Source organism: Aotus nancymaae, unplaced genomic scaffold (genome assembly GCF_030222135.1).
Source record: "Aotus nancymaae isolate 86718 unplaced genomic scaffold, 86718_ANA_hifiasm-v0.15.2.pri h1tg000041l, whole genome shotgun sequence".
Classification (NCBI taxonomy): Eukaryota; Metazoa; Chordata; class Mammalia; order Primates; family Aotidae; genus Aotus; species Aotus nancymaae.
This window is the reverse complement of record NW_026988455.1, coordinates 175,221-193,643: the sequence shown is the minus strand read 5'-3', so window position 1 is coordinate 193,643 and position 18,423 is coordinate 175,221. Positions and strand designations below refer to the sequence as shown.

General features: G+C 33.0%; 2 protein-coding genes across 3 annotated transcripts in view; one reads left to right on the top strand and one right to left on the bottom strand.

Annotated features, from left to right (window-relative positions):
• MNS1 (meiosis specific nuclear structural 1) overlaps nucleotides 1–18,423 on the top strand; it is a 34,329-nt gene that overhangs the window by 12,361 nt on the left and 3,545 nt on the right. Inside the window, exons 4-9 of the mRNA XM_012443145.2 lie at nucleotides 5,473–5,575; nucleotides 7,924–8,153; nucleotides 8,733–8,949; nucleotides 9,050–9,157; nucleotides 15,219–15,476; nucleotides 18,082–18,207. Coding sequence (XP_012298568.2) covers nucleotides 5,473–5,575; nucleotides 7,924–8,153; nucleotides 8,733–8,949; nucleotides 9,050–9,157; nucleotides 15,219–15,476; nucleotides 18,082–18,207 — 1,042 coding nt within the window. The remainder of the gene's footprint in view (nucleotides 1–5,472; nucleotides 5,576–7,923; nucleotides 8,154–8,732; nucleotides 8,950–9,049; nucleotides 9,158–15,218; nucleotides 15,477–18,081; nucleotides 18,208–18,423) is intronic.
• The window catches only part of TEX9 (testis expressed 9), a 76,305-nt gene continuing 62,595 nt past the window's right edge, over nucleotides 4,714–18,423 (bottom strand). For both annotated transcript variants that reach the window (XM_012443146.2, XM_012443147.2), the window contains exon 13: nucleotides 4,714–6,775. The gene's annotated coding sequence lies outside the window, so the exon portion shown is untranslated. The remainder of the gene's footprint in view (nucleotides 6,776–18,423) is intronic.

Below are 18,423 nucleotides of genomic sequence, written 5' to 3'. Positions count from 1 at the left end.
TCTGCATATGGCTAGCCAGTTTTCCTAGCACCATTTATTAAACAGGGAATCCTTTCCCCATTGCTTGTTTTTGTCAAGTTTGTCAAAGATCAGATGGTTGTAGATGTGTGGTGTTGCCTCCGAGATCTCTGTTCTGTTCCATTGGTCTATATCTCTGTTTTGGTACCAGTACCATGCTGTTTTGATTACTGTAGTCTTATAGTGTAGTTTGAAGTCAGGTAGCACGATGCCTCCCGCTTTGTTCTTTTTGCTTAGGATTGTCTTGGCTATGTGGGCTGTTTTTTGGTTCCATATGAAGTTTAAGGTGGATTTTTCCACTTCTGTAAAGAGGGTCATTGGTAGCTTGATTAATGTTAAATAATCTTTTGCCCAATATTGTTTTAAAATTAATTTCTCTGTAACTTCATGGATCTATCTTGTTTAGGATGTCCTTCCATACATATGAACCCACTAAATGTTTTCTTCTGCAAGTAAACTATCCCTTGTTCCTTCAGTTGTTTCTTATATAACGTGGCTTAAAGTTTATTCACTATCCTTGTTTTTTTTCTGATGACAGTTTAAATTATTAATGTTCCTTAATTTCCCCCATACTTCTGTATAATACTCCAGCAAAGACTGTCAGGTTATCCAGATGATAGGACAGTTTCTTGATCCTGCCTAAGGTTGAATTTTGGGGAACAGCCTTGTCACAGTGTTAATCAAAACTCAGGGACAAGTAAATGTCCATCATATACTTATGTAGTAGAATATATTGGAAATTTACTTTGGTAGTTGTTGCATTTTATCTTAATTGAGCATGACATCTATAGAATACTATAGTAACCATGGATGAGGGATTTTGAACCTTGTTAAATTATATTAATATGTTTGGCAAATGTTTTCCATGTTTATTTTTCTGGCTCCACAACTCTAATCGGACTCTCTAAGATTACTGATTCTTAGAAAAGAAATTTAGAATTACTGCTAAAATCTGCATATTTTTCTAGTCTCAAACTCTCTTTTTGGATCCTAATTCTTCAGTAATTTTTAGCTGTCACTCATAGCTTTTAGCATCTGAAGATGAAATATTTCTTATCTCTAATTCACTGAAAACAAGAATTAAATAGAAGAGTTTTCACTTTTAGCAATTGCAGTTTAGATTTTTCAGATAAGTGTTCCTCCTGAGAAAAGAAAGTCTGGGAAAAGCAAAAAATTAAGATCTGTGAAAGGCAGAAATCCAGAACGTGAGCCTGGTATTTGTATCGGCATTTCCTCTAGAGGTTTCTACTGATTCCCAAAAATGGCTGAGAGTTGAGTGAAGCAGAGCTTGGCCAATAAGCACATGGCATTATGTTCAACAGCGTTCTACAAGCTGTACACTTAAGATCTGTACACTTTAGTGCATGTTTTACTTCAGTAATAAACAATTAGATTTTATTGGACACAGATGAAGGGATAATCTGAACAGGTTCTAGAAAATATTCAGAATAAAACATAGAGAGACAGAAGGATAGAAAAATACAGATGAGAATTTAAAAGAGATATGGGCAGTGGTAGAAAATTCTAGCAAATGTAGTAATATAATTTTAGTCCTGGTAGTAGAGGTGAAAGAGGGTAATATAGAAGCATTATTTGAGGAGATGCTGCTCAGGAATGTTTAGAAAATTGTAAGTAATGAAAACTGTATCTTCACTCATCCTAGTAAGACTTTTAAATCCAAAAGTAATAGAAAATCATAAAAAAATAAAAACATCCAGAACCAAGAAGACTATTACCTCCAAAGAGGCAGCAGTAACAAGTATGACTGAATCTTGAATAGAAACAGTAGAAATTAGAAGATAGCAGATTTACATAGGTACAAAATAAAAAGTAGAATAAGACCTAGTATTTGACAGTACAACAGGGTGACTATAGTTGATAATAATTTCATTGGACATTTAAAAATAACTAAAATAGTATAATTGGATTATTTGTAATACAAAGGATAAATGCTTGAGGGGACGGATACTCCATTTTCCCTGATGTGATTATTATGCATTGCATGCCTATATAAAAACATCTCATGCACCCCATAATTATATACAGATATATACTGTGTACCCACAAAAATTAAAAGGAAAAAAGTGCTTGAGTATATACAACAAATTTACAACTCACCCAGAATTTTGTACTTCGTAGAATTTTTTTTCAAACTAAAAGTCATTCAGTTGAGTACTATTTCACATAGAGTATGCTTCATCTCAGCAGTGTCAGAATTGCTAAGAATTTTTTTGTTTTGTGCACAAGCCATACTAAATTTTGACTGCCATGCAGAAATGGACCATATTTCAAATTGGTATATTCATGTGCAAATTGGCAGGTCTAAATTCAGGGAACTGTTTGCTCTGGTGCTTAAAATGTATCCTGATTAATTAAAAATCACCTATATTAAGATTAAGCTTTTTTTACTGTAAAAGAAATTATTTTTTTAAAACGCATAGTGTATTTTAAAAATCTTTGAAGTTTATTTTGAAAATATTTGTTTGATTTCAGAAATCATAAGACTCTTGTTAATTGATTTTTAAGCACATGGTTTTGTAATAATCCAAGAAAGTACTTAAAAGATACTTTACCTTTGCTGCTGTTTTTAACTGGAGTTGGGAAACTTACTGTTTATTTTTAGGAATCCTATTTTAAAGTATGGCACTCAACAATTAATTAGTTATATAATTAATTGCCCAACTAATTAAATGCATTTATTACATAGTTAATACATACTTTTATGAATGTAAAAACAAGTACCTCATATATCATTTATATATAAGTTCAGCTAAACCATTTCAAAGAAAAGGCAGAGACAGTTTTTCCTTATTAATACTGTTACCATTACCTTACTAATACCACCACAGTTATGTTCTGAACTGATAAGCTGTTAATTCACAAAATAAAATAGATGAATTAAAAGTGCACAAAATAACATTTTCTGAGAAGCAAAAACAGAAGATTGATCACTAGTAATATTGCATTAAAGGGAATTCTAGCAGTTCTTCATTAGGTATTAACAGAAGAAAAAAATGAATCCAAGTTTAATTTCAGAATTGCAAGAGGTAGATGTGTAGTAAATTTAGGTGAAATTTGAATGCATAAAACATTTATTACGTCTTTTGGGATTTAAAATATGTAGAGAGTTGAAAGTATGACAAAAATGAGACAGGAAGTAAGTGAAGTTAAAGTCCAGAATCTTTCCTTGTCAAATAATAATGATAAATTTATTGAACTGGAAACAAACATGCTATAATAGCTATAATAAAAATTTTGAATAGAAAATATAACTAATAGAGAATAAAGCATGATAATAGGATTAATGACTCTAAAAAAGTCATGCAAAAAAGAGTTAACATAGTAGGCATGAGGCTGCTATCTTAGAAAGTCCTTCTTGTAAGTTTGGTCCTTGGCTGGTGTCTGGAAACTAAGTTTTTGAGAAGGCCAAGGCGGGTGGATAACCAGAGGTCAGGAGTTTGAGACCATCCTAGCCAACAGGGTGTAACTCTGTCTGTATTCAAAATACAAAAAATTAACTGGACGTGGTGGCACACACCTGTAGTCCCAGCTGCTTGGGAGGCTGAGGCAGTAGAAACACGTGCACCTGGGTGGTAGAGGTTGCAGTGAGCCAAGATCATGCTACTGCACTCCAGCCTGAGTGACAGAGCGAGACTCCGTCTCCAAAAAATAAAATAATCTCTAAGTAAGTAATAATTAATAAAGCATTCTACCAAAAAGGCATATGCATTCATATGTTCATTGCTGTGCTATTCTTAATAGCAAAGACATGGAATCAACTCAGGTGCCCATCAGTGGGAGATTGGATAAAGAAAATATGGTACATATATACCATGGAATACTCTACAGCCATAAAAAGAATGAAATTATATCTTTTGCAGAAACATGGATGGAGCAGGAGGGTGTTATCCTAAACAAATTAACGCAGTAAACAGAAAACTAAATACTGCATATTCTCACTTATAGGTAGGAGCTAAACATTGAGCACACATAGACATACATGGGAACAACAGACACTGTGGACTATGAGAGGGTAGAGAAGTGGGTTAAAAAACAACCTATTTGGTTCTGTGCTCACTACCTGGTGACTCCAAACATCAGTATTACACAATATTCCCATGTAACAAGTCTGCACAGTTACCTCCAGTATCTCTAATAGTTGAAATAAATAATGAAATTAAAATAAAAACCACTTTAGAAGAAGCTGAACATGGTTCTACTGTATGATCTGATCATTCCACTCCAAGTATTTATCCAAAAGCATATGACCACAAACAGCTGGTACTCAAATTTCTATAGCAGATTTATTTGCAGTGTCCACATTTGAAACAACTCAAATGTCCGTCAACATGTGAATAGATAAGCAATCTGAGTGGCTATCTATAATCTAAAATAATATCCTGCAATAAAAAGGAGTAAGCAATTAATATATGCAATAAATGGATGTATTTCAAAATATTCTGAGTGGAAGAAGCCGGAGAAAAACAGTACCTGCTATATGTTTCCATTTATATGAATTCTAGGAAATTCATACTGCCTAAAGTGACAAAAAATTAGTTTGCCTCAGGATAAGTGCATACATAAAGGGGTGGAAGAGAGGTACCACAGGTTTATAAGGAAATGATTGGGATGTGTTCATGATCTGGGGTGATAGTTTCATAGGTGCATACATATGTCAAAACTTACCAAACTGTATCCTTTAAACATGTTAAGTTTATTGAATATTGTACATCAGTAAAACTGAAAACTAAAAAATAGTAAATTCAGTGATATTGGATATAAAGTTAGTATGTAAACATTACTTGTATTTCTGTAAATGATCAACAATTAGAAAATGAGATTTTAAACATAGTCTTTACAAGAACATAAAACATACCTAATGAAAAGCATAAAACTACTTTACCAAAATAAAACACAGATATAAACATTATTGATAGACTTTTTAAAAACCTAAATAATTAGAAGGATATACTATGTTTATTGAAGACTCAGGTAAAGTTATTAATATACTCCAAATTGATTTATGAATTCAGTACAACATAGCCAGTTTTGTTTATCTTGAAGTCTGACAAGCTGATTCTAAAATATATATGGAAATGAGAGTACCAAGAATGGCTAAGACAGTGTTTAAAAGATGACCAAAATTGGAGACTTATCCAGAATATGAAGGTATTATAATTTACAGTAGTTGAGATAGTATGGTATTGACACAGGATGAGCAAATAGATGAATGTAATAGAACAGAGCAGCAGTCCTTTTCAACCAGAAAATGTAAGCCCTCATGCCCTAAAGGCATTCATTAAATGTGATGAATTATCTTTCCTATGAATATCAAATAATACCCCCTGTATACTCTGTGTGAAAACTAAAAATACAGTCACTCAGTTTTCTGTGAGGTTTTAATTCTCTTGCAGTCCTAAAATTTAAATTTTTTTTTTTTTTTTTTTTAAACAGCATTGAGCTCAGAGAATTGGAGAAGAAATTAAAAGCAGCTTATATGAATAAAGAAAGGGCATCTCAGCTTGCTGAAAAGGATGCCATTAAATATGAACAAATGGTAATAATGTTTCTGGCCATTATGTTTTTAGCTTCATTAAAAAATACAAATCAGACTTGTTTCTTTAAAAATTGTCATATTCTACAAATAATTTACACTGCTAGATTTCTTAAATGTTTGTAAATTTTCGGCTCCTTAAGATACAGGAAATCCTGGGTGATTTCATTTTTATTATTAGAGGCTTTAAGAAGCACAGGTTGCTGCTTAGAATGACCAGCTATATTCAGTAACTCCCAGCATTCTTTATGGTCTCTAACTGATTATTCATTGACAAACTAGTACAGTACAAATTGTTAAATGTTACTGAATTTTTAATTTTTTAAATGTTTTTAAGAGTAAATGACTTGTTAATTTTATGTAGGAAGCCTTCTTGTTTTCTGATAATTTTATGTAGGAAACTCTCCTGTTTTATAAAAGCCATTTCTTTTTCTCATGTTTCTCTCTGCTTTTATCCCCCTTGGTAACTCCTGATATGCTACCAAGTTGAGGATTAGAGTTACTCTTGGGCCAGGGAGTCTCGGGCATAGTTACTAGGAGTATTATGCTGTATAAATATAAAATAGGGTTTATCGAATTAACAGTTAATTAAAAGCCAGGTGCATATCATCCCTTGAGCTCTCATTATCACATAGAAGGGTCAGACAATTATATATGAATGTATATATACACACATCTATTGTTTATGTCAACATAAACATATGTACACATACTTACACACACACACTTAGAGGGGTGATACCAAAATGCTTAACCAGGGCAGTGCAATATGGGTATCAATTAAGAATAGTTGCCATAAATGACATATATATATGTGTGTGTTGTGTGTGTACATTTGTGTTAATATAGAAAATGTCTAGCGGGTACACAGCATGTTGTTAACAGGAATACCTTTAGGTGTGGCAGGTGATGAGAGAAGGTGCAGAGACTTCATTTTCTAAGCCATATAGTTCTGTTCTTTGAAAAATAAAGTGGAAAAATCAATGTCCTATTTGTCCAGTGGTTTGCAGTTTTAATGATCCTCGCAGTTCAGATTATTCAAGGTAGTTGTAGACGTTTTAATCTGACTCCTAAGAGAATTGCTGCTACTTTCTAAAAAAAATTGATCCACAAAATGAAAGCCGAATACTCCTAGGACTGGACTAGGTGTCAGGATATGTAAGTACTGGTTTTGGCTTTTTCTCTGAGCCTTAGTTTTCTTATCTGTAAAATGAGAACATTGTTTTTTATTGGTGTGTGGTAATCTACACATAAATGTTATTGTCATCTCATCTCATTTTTTAATAAAGAATTTAGTACAGCATTTACAAAGAAGATAATCAGAAAAATTTTTTGTCAAGTCATATTATCATAGTATATGTTAAAGGCTTCAGTGACGTCAGGAATGACATTTAGTATTCATATTTTAATCTGTTTACTCCTTATGTTTGATACTGTTGACCATTCCATCATTTGGGATGTGATCATAAAGGTAAAGGATAGTTTAAAAAAGTGCCTCAATATATTTCATTTAAAACTTATTTTATTAAATCTTTTGAAAAATACTCAAAAGAATTAAGGGGTTTAACCCATCCAAGAAGGAAGATTGTCTCCTGACAACGGGAATGGTCTTGAGTGAATTAAAAGCTGCAGAAAATAGGCACACTAGCATCTGTGATTCTTTTACGTTAAATGGCCTTTAATAAATCAGAAAGGGGAAACTTCAAGGCCAATGGCAGGAGAGAAAGTTTAAGGTAGGAGAAACTTGAGTTGCTCAAAGCCACTTAGTAGCAGACCTGTAAGAAAAAGTTAGTACCATCTTTAAATAGCAGCTGATAAACAGTGAAGCTAAAAATGGTGAAAATTGTCTAGATGAATTTATAAATAAAATGATGAGTAATGACTGCTTTAGCAGTTTTTAATAAAGTACTTATAATTTTACTCACTGTTTTTTGAATGTGGCGTTATTTATTTATTTATTTTTTTTAAAGATGGGGTTTCACCATGTTGGTCAGGCTGGTCTTGAACTCCCGACCTCAGGTGATCCGCCCACCTTGGCCTCCAAAGTGTTTGGATTACAGGCGTGAGCCACCACGCCCGGCCTGTGGTGTTATTAATAATCCTTATCAGGTATTGTCCTGAGAGAGCTACTTGAAAGGATAGGAAAGCCTCCTTAGGGTTTGACTCATTATTCACACTCTTCAGGTAATAATAACTTACTTTTGCTTTTTAACCTAGACAGATGAAAACATTTATGTATCTGACTTTATAATATTCAATAACATTGGTGTAAAATATACCAATTTTTACACCAAATCTGACTACTGTGTTCAGATTTGAAAATGGAAAGATGAATTTTGTTTTAATAACAGAAACGTGATGCCAAAATAGCCAGAACCATGATGGAAGAACATGAGAGAATAATAAAGGAAGAGAATGCTGCAGAAGACAAACGAAACAAAGTGAAAGCACAATACTATCTTGACTTAGAGAAACAACTTGAAGAACAAGAAGAAAAAAAGCAGGAAGCTTACGAGCAGTTGCTGAAAGAGAAACTCATGATCGATGAAATTGTTAGGAAGATCTATGAAGAAGATCAATTGTAAGTTTATCGTAACTTTCTCACATACCTAAATGTTGACTTTAGATTTAGCATCGGTTTGTTGCGAGGAGCTAAAGCACCTAGAACAGTGCCTAATACATAGGAAGTTCTCAATAAATATTAGCTATGATCACATAAATTGGAACCAACTCCTTGTCATCTGTTAGCATAATTAATAAATGAATTATCTGATGATTAATAAATGCTTAAGTCACTGAATGACCTAAACCTCTGTTTTTCTTACATATGCTTATATCATTTGTCAGAGGACATGTATTCTGATGAATTTTTTTGCGGACAACTTAAGTGTAGAGTGCTGCAAGGCTAATGTTAACAGATTGTAGCCTTTATGAAATAAGATGCATAAAAGTTCATTAATAGGTTAGAGGAGATGCATCATAGTATTTTACCCAAAGAAAAATTCATGTATTTAGCACATAGTAGGCGTTCAAAATGTTTGTTGCATGCACGAATGAAAAAACTGTAGCATTTTTCTGTACGTTATTAACAAAATGAAATTACTTTTTTATAGTTTATTGTTTATGTTACTACAAATCTGTGCTTGTTACTGCTTTTTAGGGAAAAACAACGTAAGTTAGAAAAAACAAATGCACTGCGAAGGTATATGGAAGAGTTTCAGAAAGAGCAGGCTCTCTGGAGAAAAAAGAAACGTGAGGAGATGGAAGAAGAAAACAGAAAAATCATAGAATTTGCTAACATGCAGCAGCAAAGAGAAGAAGATCGAATGGCAAAAGTTCAAGAAAATGAGGAGAAAAGGCTACAGCTTCAGAATGCGGTATTAAAATAACCACTTCTTTAACACTAGTAAAATTCTGAAATATTAGTTATAGAATTTGGGTCCTATGAACATCTATGTTTTTTTAAAAATTTAATAGTTGACACAGAAATTGGAAGAAATGCTGCGGCAACGTGAAGATCTGCAACAAGTGCAACAAGAATTATACCAGGAAGAACAAGCTGAAATATGTAAGAGGAAGCTAAAAGTAAGTTTCAGAAATGGAAAGAATGATTAACATAAAGAAGAATATAATTTTGAGATGAAACAGAAGAGAGACAGTACATTTAAATCCAACAATACTGGTAATTACACTATATGTAAATGGTATACTACAGTTAAAAGAGAAATTTTCAAGCTGGCTGAAAAGATAAACTCAGGCATCAATTTGTAAACTGTATCATAAAAAGCATGATGCACCTATGTTGTCTGTAATCACAATTTAAGTATGAAGACATATAGTTTAAAAGCAAAAGGATGGTGAAAGGATACATAACATGCAGACACTATCCAAAAGCAAGTGGGAGTATGCTATGTTAATATGGGACAAAGTCAACTTCAGGACAAGCAATTCATGATGATAATACAGTAAATTCATCTAGAAGATGTAATAGTACTCGGGTGTGTGAACCTAAATAATAAAGCTTCACAATACATGAAGCAAAACTGACAAAAACTGAAAGGAGATAGGCAAATCCACAATCAGAGTTCAAGGTTTTTTTTTTTTTTTCTTTCCAACTTTTACTTTAGGTTCAGGTGGTACATGTGCTGGTTTGTTACAGGGGTAAATTAGTGTGTCATGGGGGTTCAGTGTACACATTATTTTGTCACCCAGGTAATCAGCATAGTACTCGATAGGTAGTTTATTGATCCTCCCCTTTCCCCCATCTCCACCCTCACGTAGGCCCCAGTGTCTGTTTTCCTTCTTTGTGTCTATGTGTACTCAATATTTAGCTCTTATAGGTGAAGACATGTGGTATTTGGTTTTCCATCCCTGCATTAATTAGCATAGGCTAATGGCCTCCAGCTCCATTCATGTCAATGCAAAGGGTGTGATTTTGTTTTTTTTTATGACTGTGTGGTGTTCCGTGGTGTATATGTACCACATTTTCTTTATCCAGTCCACCATGGGTGGGCATCTAGGTGGATTCCGTATCTTTGCTATTGTGAATAGTGCTGCTATAAACATACACATGCATGTGTCTTTATGGTAGAATAGTTTATATTCCTTTGGGTATATACCCAGCAATGGGATTGCTGGGTCAAATGGTAATGCTGTTTTCATTCTTTGAGGAATCACCACACTGTGTTCTACAATGGTTGAACTGGTTTATACTCCCACCAACAGTATATAAGCATTCCTTTTTCTCCACAACCTTGCCAGCATCCATTATTTTTTGACGTTTTAATAGTAGCCATTCTGACTGATGTGAGACAGTATTATCTCATTGTGGTTTTGATTTGCATTTCTCTAATGAATAGTGCTTTTGAGCATTTTTTCATATGCTTGTTGACTACATATATGTTGTCTTTGAGAGCTGTCAATGTATGTCCTTAGCCTATTTTTAATAGGGTTATTTTTTGCTTGTTAATTTGTTTACATTCCTTAGAGATTCTGGATATTAGACCTTTGTCAGATGCATGGTTTGCAAATACTTTTTCCCATTCTGTAGGCTATCTGTTTAGTCTGTTGATAATTGTGTTTGCTGTGAAGAAACTCATTAATTAGGTCTCACTTAGTCTGTTGATAATTGAGTTTGCTATGAAAAACTCTTTAGTTTAATTAGGTCCCACTTGTCAATTTTTGTTTTTGTTACAATTGCTTTTGGAGTCTTCATCATGAAATCTTTGCCAGATCCTATGTCCAGAATGGTATTTCAGTGCACAGTTCTTATTAATCTATAGATCAAGTAGTCAGCACCACAAGATATAGTGTTGAAAGCAGTATCCTGACCTGGCATTTAGAGAATACTCCACCCAACAACAGCAGAATACAAATTCCATTCAAACATGGAACATTCACCAAAATAGATAATCTTATAGTACATAAATGAAGTCTCAGTAAGTTTTCAACGTTTTAATTAATACCAGATATGTTTTCTGACTACAGTAGAATTAAATTAAAAATCAGTAATGAAAATTTACTTGCAGAATCCTTAAATATATTATAATTAAACAATATATTTCTAAATAAGCAATGAGAAAAGGGGAACGAATTATAATAGGAACTAGAAAAATACTTCAAACTAAATGATTTAAAAAATAGCATACCAAAATGTGATGTGCAGTTAATGCAGTGCTTAGAGGAAATTTTGTATCTTTAAATGCATATATTAGAAAAAAGAATGCTTAAAAATTAATGACCCTATGTCTGCCCAAATACTTACAGAAATGTTTATGCAGCATTATTCATAATAGTCAAGAAGTGGAACTAACCCAAAAGTAGAAATAACCCAAATGTCTGATGAGTGGATTAAAAAAATATCCATGTAATAGAATGTTATTCAGCTATGAAAAGAATGATAGACTGATCATGCTAAAACATGGATGAACCTATAATTATATATTAATTAAAAAGTAAGTGCCTCAAGAATGTTATATAAATGATATCAAACAATATGTAACTTTTTGGAGTTGGCTTTTTTTATTCAGCATAATTTCCTGGAAATTCATCCAAGTTGTTGCTTGTATTGATAATTTGTTCCTTTTTATTGCCGAGTAACATTCCATCGGTATGTATGTACCAATTTATTTTACCATTCGCCCAGTAAAGGTCACTTGGAATGTTTCCAATATTTGGCTCTGATGAGTAAATCTGCTGTAAGCATTCAGGTATAGGTTTTTGTGTAAACATCAATTTTCATTTCTCTGCAATAAATGCTCAAGAGCACATTAGCTTAGTTTTGTGTAAATTACATGTTAGCTGTGTAACAGACTGCCAAAGAGATTTCTAGAACAGCTGTAGCATTTAATATTCCCATCAGAAATATACATATGAGTTATGCATTCTTTCTGCATTCTCACCAGCATTTGGTGTTGCCACCATTTTTAAATTTTTTTCTCCTCTGTCCTCAGAAACTCAAGTTTTTTTTAAAAAATATATCCATGTAGTGATATCTTGTAGTTTTATTTTGCATTTTCCATTTTTATTTTGCATTTTCCTGATGACTAATGATTCTGAACATCTTTTCATATGTTTATTTGCCATCCTCTTCAGTGTAAGATCCTTTTTGATGAAATAGTTCTTCATTCTTTTGCTTTGATTCTCTAATTGGGTTGTTTGTTCATTCATTGTTGGGTTTTGAGAGTTCTTCATATATTCTAGATAACTAGTCCTTTGTCAGGTGGGTGATTTGCAAATATTTTCTCCTAGTCTGTAACTTTGTCTCATACCTTTAACATGATTTTAGAGCATGGTTTTTCTTAGAGTAAGTGATTTCCATTTCTATGAAGTTCAGTTTATCAATTTTTCCTTTTATAGATAATGCTTTGGTGTCAACTCTAGAAACTCTTTGCCTAGTTCCTTAAGAATTTCTCCTTTTTTTCTGTAAGTTTTTTTTCTTGCTTTTCCATTTTACATTTCAGTTTGTGATCTGTTTTGAGTTAATTTTTGGTACAAACGATGAGACTGAAGTCAAATACAGATTTTGCCATTGGATGTCCAGTTGTTCCACACCATCAGTTGAAATGGTTGTTTCTCCAACATTGAATTGCTTTTGTACCCTTCTTAAAATACAGTTGGGGCTATTTGTGTGAGTCTATTCCTGGGGCCTCTGTTTTTTTTCTGTTGGTGTATGTATCCATCCTTCCACCAATACTACACAGTTTTGAATACTTCAGCTACAGAGTAAGTCTTAAATTTTTTTTTTTTTTTTAGCTATTCTAGTTCTTTTGCCTTTCTGTATGAATTTTAGAATACTTGTGCCTCTATAAATAATTTTGCTGGGAATTTTATAGGAACTGCATTAAATTTGAGTATCAGTTTATGGAGAATTGATAAATGCATTAGATTAAGTTCATGAATACAATTTGGCTGTCCCTTTATTTAGATCTTTGAGTTTTTTCATCAGGATTCTATAGTTTTCAGCATATGGATCCTGTATGTGTTTTGTTACATCTAAGTATTTCATTTCTTGAGCGATTGTAAATTGTAAATGGAATATTGTTTAATTTTGGTGTCCACATACTCATTGCTAATGAATTGATATTTTTATGTTTACCTTGAATCTCAAAACCTTGCTGAAATCACTTGTTAGCTGTAGAAATTTTTTTCTTTACATAGGTATGTCTTCTGCCCATAGGTAGAGGCTGTTTCTTACTTTCTGATCTGTATACACTTTTTATTTCCTTTTCTTGCTTTAAGTGCTAGCTAAAATTTCCAGCACCACTGGCTAGCGCTATGTTGAATAAGAGTGATGAGAGTAGTCATCACCTTTCCTTCTTGATGATCTTAGGGGGAAGCATTCAGGTTTTCATCATTATCTATAATGTTAATTATAGATTTTTTTTTTGTAGGTGTTCTTCATTAAGTCAAGGAAGTCTTCTTCTTTACCTGTTTCTCTGAGGGCTTCTTACCATGAAGGAGTGTTAAATTTTGTTAAATGCTTTTTTCTATTGATATGATTATGTCCTTTTTCTTTTTAACCTAGTATATTACATTGATTTTCTTTTAGTATTGAACCAGCCTTGCATCCCTATAATAAACTCTACTTGGTCATGGTTTATAATTCTTTTAATGTGTGATCTATTTTCTAATACTGTGTTAAGGATTTGTGCATCCATGTATGTGAGGAATATTGGTCTATAATTTTTTTTATATTGGTAGTGGGGTAATTCTGTCTTCATGAAATGAATGGGGAAATGTTTCCTCCTCTTCAGTTTTCTGGAAGAGATTATGTAGAATTGGTGTTAATTCTTTAAACGTTTGATGGAATTTTCCAGGGAAATCATCCTAACTTGGAGTTTTATTTTCAGGGAATTTTAAGTTATTAATTCACTCTCCTTAATAGTGATAGGATTATTCAAATTACCTTATTTCATATTTGGTGAGTTTTGGTAGCTTTTGTTTCTCAAGGGAGTGCTCCATTTCATCTAACTTGCCAAATTTATATATGTATAAATATTTGTAGTACTCCTCTGTTAATCTTTTTGATGTCTCTAGGGTCTGTAGTGATGTCCTGTGTTTTAGTCCCGATATTGGTAGTTTGTTTATTCATTCATTTTGTTTCTTGGTCAGCCTTGTTAAAGGTCTGTCCATTTCACTGATTTTTTTTTTTTTTTAAAGAGCTAGACTTTTGTTTCACTGATAATTGTCTATTTTCTATTTTTAATTCCAGTGATTTCTACATTTTTTTGGATTTTCTTCCTTCTGTTTATTTTGGGTTTACTTTGCAGTTCTTTTTATAGGTTTTGAAGTGGAAGCTTAGATTATTGATTTCAGACTTTCCCCACATACATGCACTTAGTGCTATATATGCATTTTCCTAAATGTATGCATTTAGTGCTTTAAATGTCTCTCAGTACTGCTTTAGCAGCATCTTACAAATTTTGCTCTCTCATTTTTATTAACTACAATGTATTCATTTTCCTTGGCATTCCCTCTTTGGCACATGAATATTTAGAGGTGAGTGACCATTGTAAAATTACCTTTTTTGGTATGTATGAAATTTTTCATTATAAAATGTTCAGAAAATAAAGCTTACATAAAGGAAAGGACTTAACTGGTCCAAGTAAATTTGAATTTCCCTAAAGAAGTACTGATTGTCATTGGTAGATAATTGTTTTTTAAATTTTAGAGAATTTTGGAGAATGAAGGGACTATTAGAAGACTAGAGACAGGTAAAATGCAGGTTTGATTTTGAGGAGGAAGTTGGAAACTGAAAAATATTTCTCTGTGGTTTGGACAGCTGTTTTAAGCAAGACTCTAGAATGACTGATATTTACTATAGACCGCAGATTAATAAACCTAGGTGTCCAAAAAATTTTTTTAATCAGCTCTTTTCAAAGCAGTTTTGGGTTAATTCAGAGAAACAAGATGGTGAACATGAATTAAAATTTGTTCATGAGTAACAGAAAATCCAAAGGTAAAAATGTTCTTTATCCAGCTACTTTTAAAGGGATGGGGGAAGTGTGTTATCGTGAAAAACCTTTACAGTTTGCATTATTTCATATTATAATACTAAATTTAACCAAACTCTATCACTCTTTCTTTATAAATCTGGTGTAAGGAAGTGGTTCCTAAATTAACTTTTAGCTGTATTGTTGTTTAGGAAGAAGCAGAAGAGAAACTGAGAAAGCAAAAAGAGATGAAGCAAGATTTTGAAGAACAAATAGCCTTGAAGGAATTAGTGCTACAGGCTGCAAAAGAGGAAGAAGAGAACTTTAGAAAAACCATGCTAGCTAAATTTGCTGAAGATGATCGAATAGAATTAATGAATGCTCAGAAACAAAGAATGAAGCAGCTGGAACACAGGAGGGCTGTGGAAAAACTTATTGAAGAGCGTCGCAAACAATTCCTCGCAGACAAAGTAAGAAAAAGTTGTGGGGTTTTTTGGGTCATTATCATTAAACAGCAGTTAGCTCATCTATCATCCACTCAACATTTACTGAGAAGCTTTATATGCCAGACAATGTTAGATACATGTTTACTAGTATACTATATAAATTTTCTGAGCATTTATGCTTCTAGAAAATATTTATTGATGTTTTTTATGTGCCAAACACTGGTTAGTACTGAGAACATAAAAGGTAAATAAAACTTAAGTCCATGCCATCTATGAATTTATGGTCTTGGTTAAGAAAAATATATAAAAAGTAATTATAAATATGTCATATACATGTGATAATAATAGCTGTGGTCGCTTTGGTACGGCAGAGAGAGAAAAACAGATCGTGAACAACCTGCATGCTATTTTAAGAAGGTGGGCATTTCCAAGGGAAGCCATCCAAGATTGGAAAGCTATATATTAAGATCTGCACTTTGAAAGACAATTCAAGTGACAGCAATTGAAGGTAGATATGAGAGGAGTAAGCTTGGAGATAGGGAGACCAGTAAGTAAGTTATTATAATAATCCCAGTGATAAGTAGTGAAATCCATGCAAATGGAGAAGGAATCCACCTGAGAGATGTTAAGGATATGGAATTGATGGGGCTTGGTGACCAGTGAGATCTAGAAAGGTGAGAGAGGACTTAAGGATACCACTAATATAATTTATTTTTTATTATTTTAAGTTCTGGGATACATGTACAGAACATGAACGTTTATTACACACGTGCCATGATGGTTTGCTGCACCTATCATCTAGGTTTTAAGCACTCCATGCATTAGGTATTTGTCCTAATGCTCTCCCTCCCCTTACCGCCCACCTGCCTTCCGACAGGCCCCAGTGTGTGATGTTCCCTCCCTATGTCCATGCCTCACTTCCATCTTTAATGAGTGACTGGGTGATGTCCTAAGGAAAGAGTATCTAGGAAGATGAATAGAATCTGAGGAGGAAAATAATTCCATTTTGTCCACCCAAAATGATTTGAGTGGCCCAGGGGAAGATTTCTAGTTGGAAATGTAGATTTAAGCATTGGAGAAGGAACTAAGTTTGTGGCTTTGGACACAGTGATTTATTTATGTCTTATCTGTGAAACTAAATGCTTACATTTTCTCACTAGATTTTTGTGGTTTAAGAACCAAATGGATAATATGTAGGTGTTCTGAAAATCAGAAATAGGAGGGGAAGAATTTAAATACTTTTAAAGGAAGAATAGTGAGACTTATATGACTTATTTTAAAACTATACAAAGTAGGAATCAAAATAATGCAAATGTTTCAAATATATTTCAAATTGGAGCTCATCTTTTCTCAGAGGCTAAGTAGGGTCAGGCCTGGTTAGTACTTGGATGGGAGAAAGCTCCTGGAAAAGTTAGCAAAACAACTAACTAGAAATCAGACTAACAACTAAATGGAAATCAGATAAAGCCACCTAATGCATAGATACTTATACAAATAATTCATGTCTTAATTTTTAAAGACTTAATAAATGTTCCTAATATAATACTGTGGGCTTAGTTTTGTCAGTAAGATTGTGCAACACTTTTGTTCTTTATGATGAAAGTCATTAATTAACACCATTATACAATCCTATAAGATCTAACCACGTTTTTTTTGCATTTCAGAGATATTCCTAAATAGGTATCTATAATTCTGTGTACCTCTACAAAAATTATGTGGTTAGTCACAAATCTGAAACGTCCCAGGAGATAGTTTCCTACCACCAAAGCTATTCAGAATTTGTCCTAAATGGATAAGTTGATGTCATAACTACCCAAACAATTTACTATAAATTGCTCTTTTTAGGATAGACATTGAATGTGGCCTACCAGATCCTAAGAAGGGAAATCCTGTATTATGCCCAAATTAGACTCTACCATTGAACAAAAATCTATCAAGTTTGCTTTCCCCTGTAACATTACAGAACCTTCCTGTATCTCCCCTTTATAAGGAATGGATGAATTAAGATAGAATGAGGTTTGAATGCAAGTACAGTTTCAAATTAACAGTGGCTTAGTAGATAGTTCACTGTTCTGTCACATAGCTCAAGTCATTTCTTCCATATGGCCCAGAATTTTGATGTAATTATTTAAGAGTAGTCAAGAGCTCTTTCCTAAGAAATACTAATGGAACTCTCATGCTTCATATCATCTGTTAAAAAGATATATACCTATATATGAAAATATTTATCCTTCAGATAACTCTGATCTTCTTTATTCACTATTTTTTATGTGTTTGTTTTACACTGTAAACTCTTCAGCATCTGGCATATGGTAAGTATTCAGCACATATTTACTGTATTAGGCAGTCACTCCATTGAATATTTTTTCCCTTGGTAATGAAGATACTTGCCTGAAAGTGTTTGTTTGCCTCCTTGTAATTTTAAAGGAATAATGATAGTAAAAGATATATAGATAGGTATACAGACATAAAATATATATTTTAAAATATATATTATGTAGAATCTTTTTAACTTAGTGTCATAATTACTTCATCAGTTTTATCAAATTCATTGCATGAGTAGTTTATTTGAAAACTTCATAAGAGATTAATGTAGTTTGTGATAACAAAATTTGATTTGCATTTCCAGCAACGTGAACTGGAAGAGTGGCAGTTGCAGCAAAGGCGGCAAGGATTTATTAATGCAATTATTGAAGAAGAAAGACTAAAACTTCTCAAAGAGCATGCTACAAACTTACTAGGCTATCTCCCTAAAGTAAGTGAGATTTATCTCAAGTTGTAACCTTCATGACCTCTAATAGTGAAAAAAAACATGGTATTTGGATTTCAGAGGGCCTAGGTTTTGCTCACTTCTTGCTCTGTTATGAAGCAGCAGTGGTATCCTGGCCAGGAACTGACCCTCTCTGGGCCCATTTCACTCTCTAAAATGAGCGAGTTGGTCTTGGCACATTATTAGAGGTATGAGCTTTTT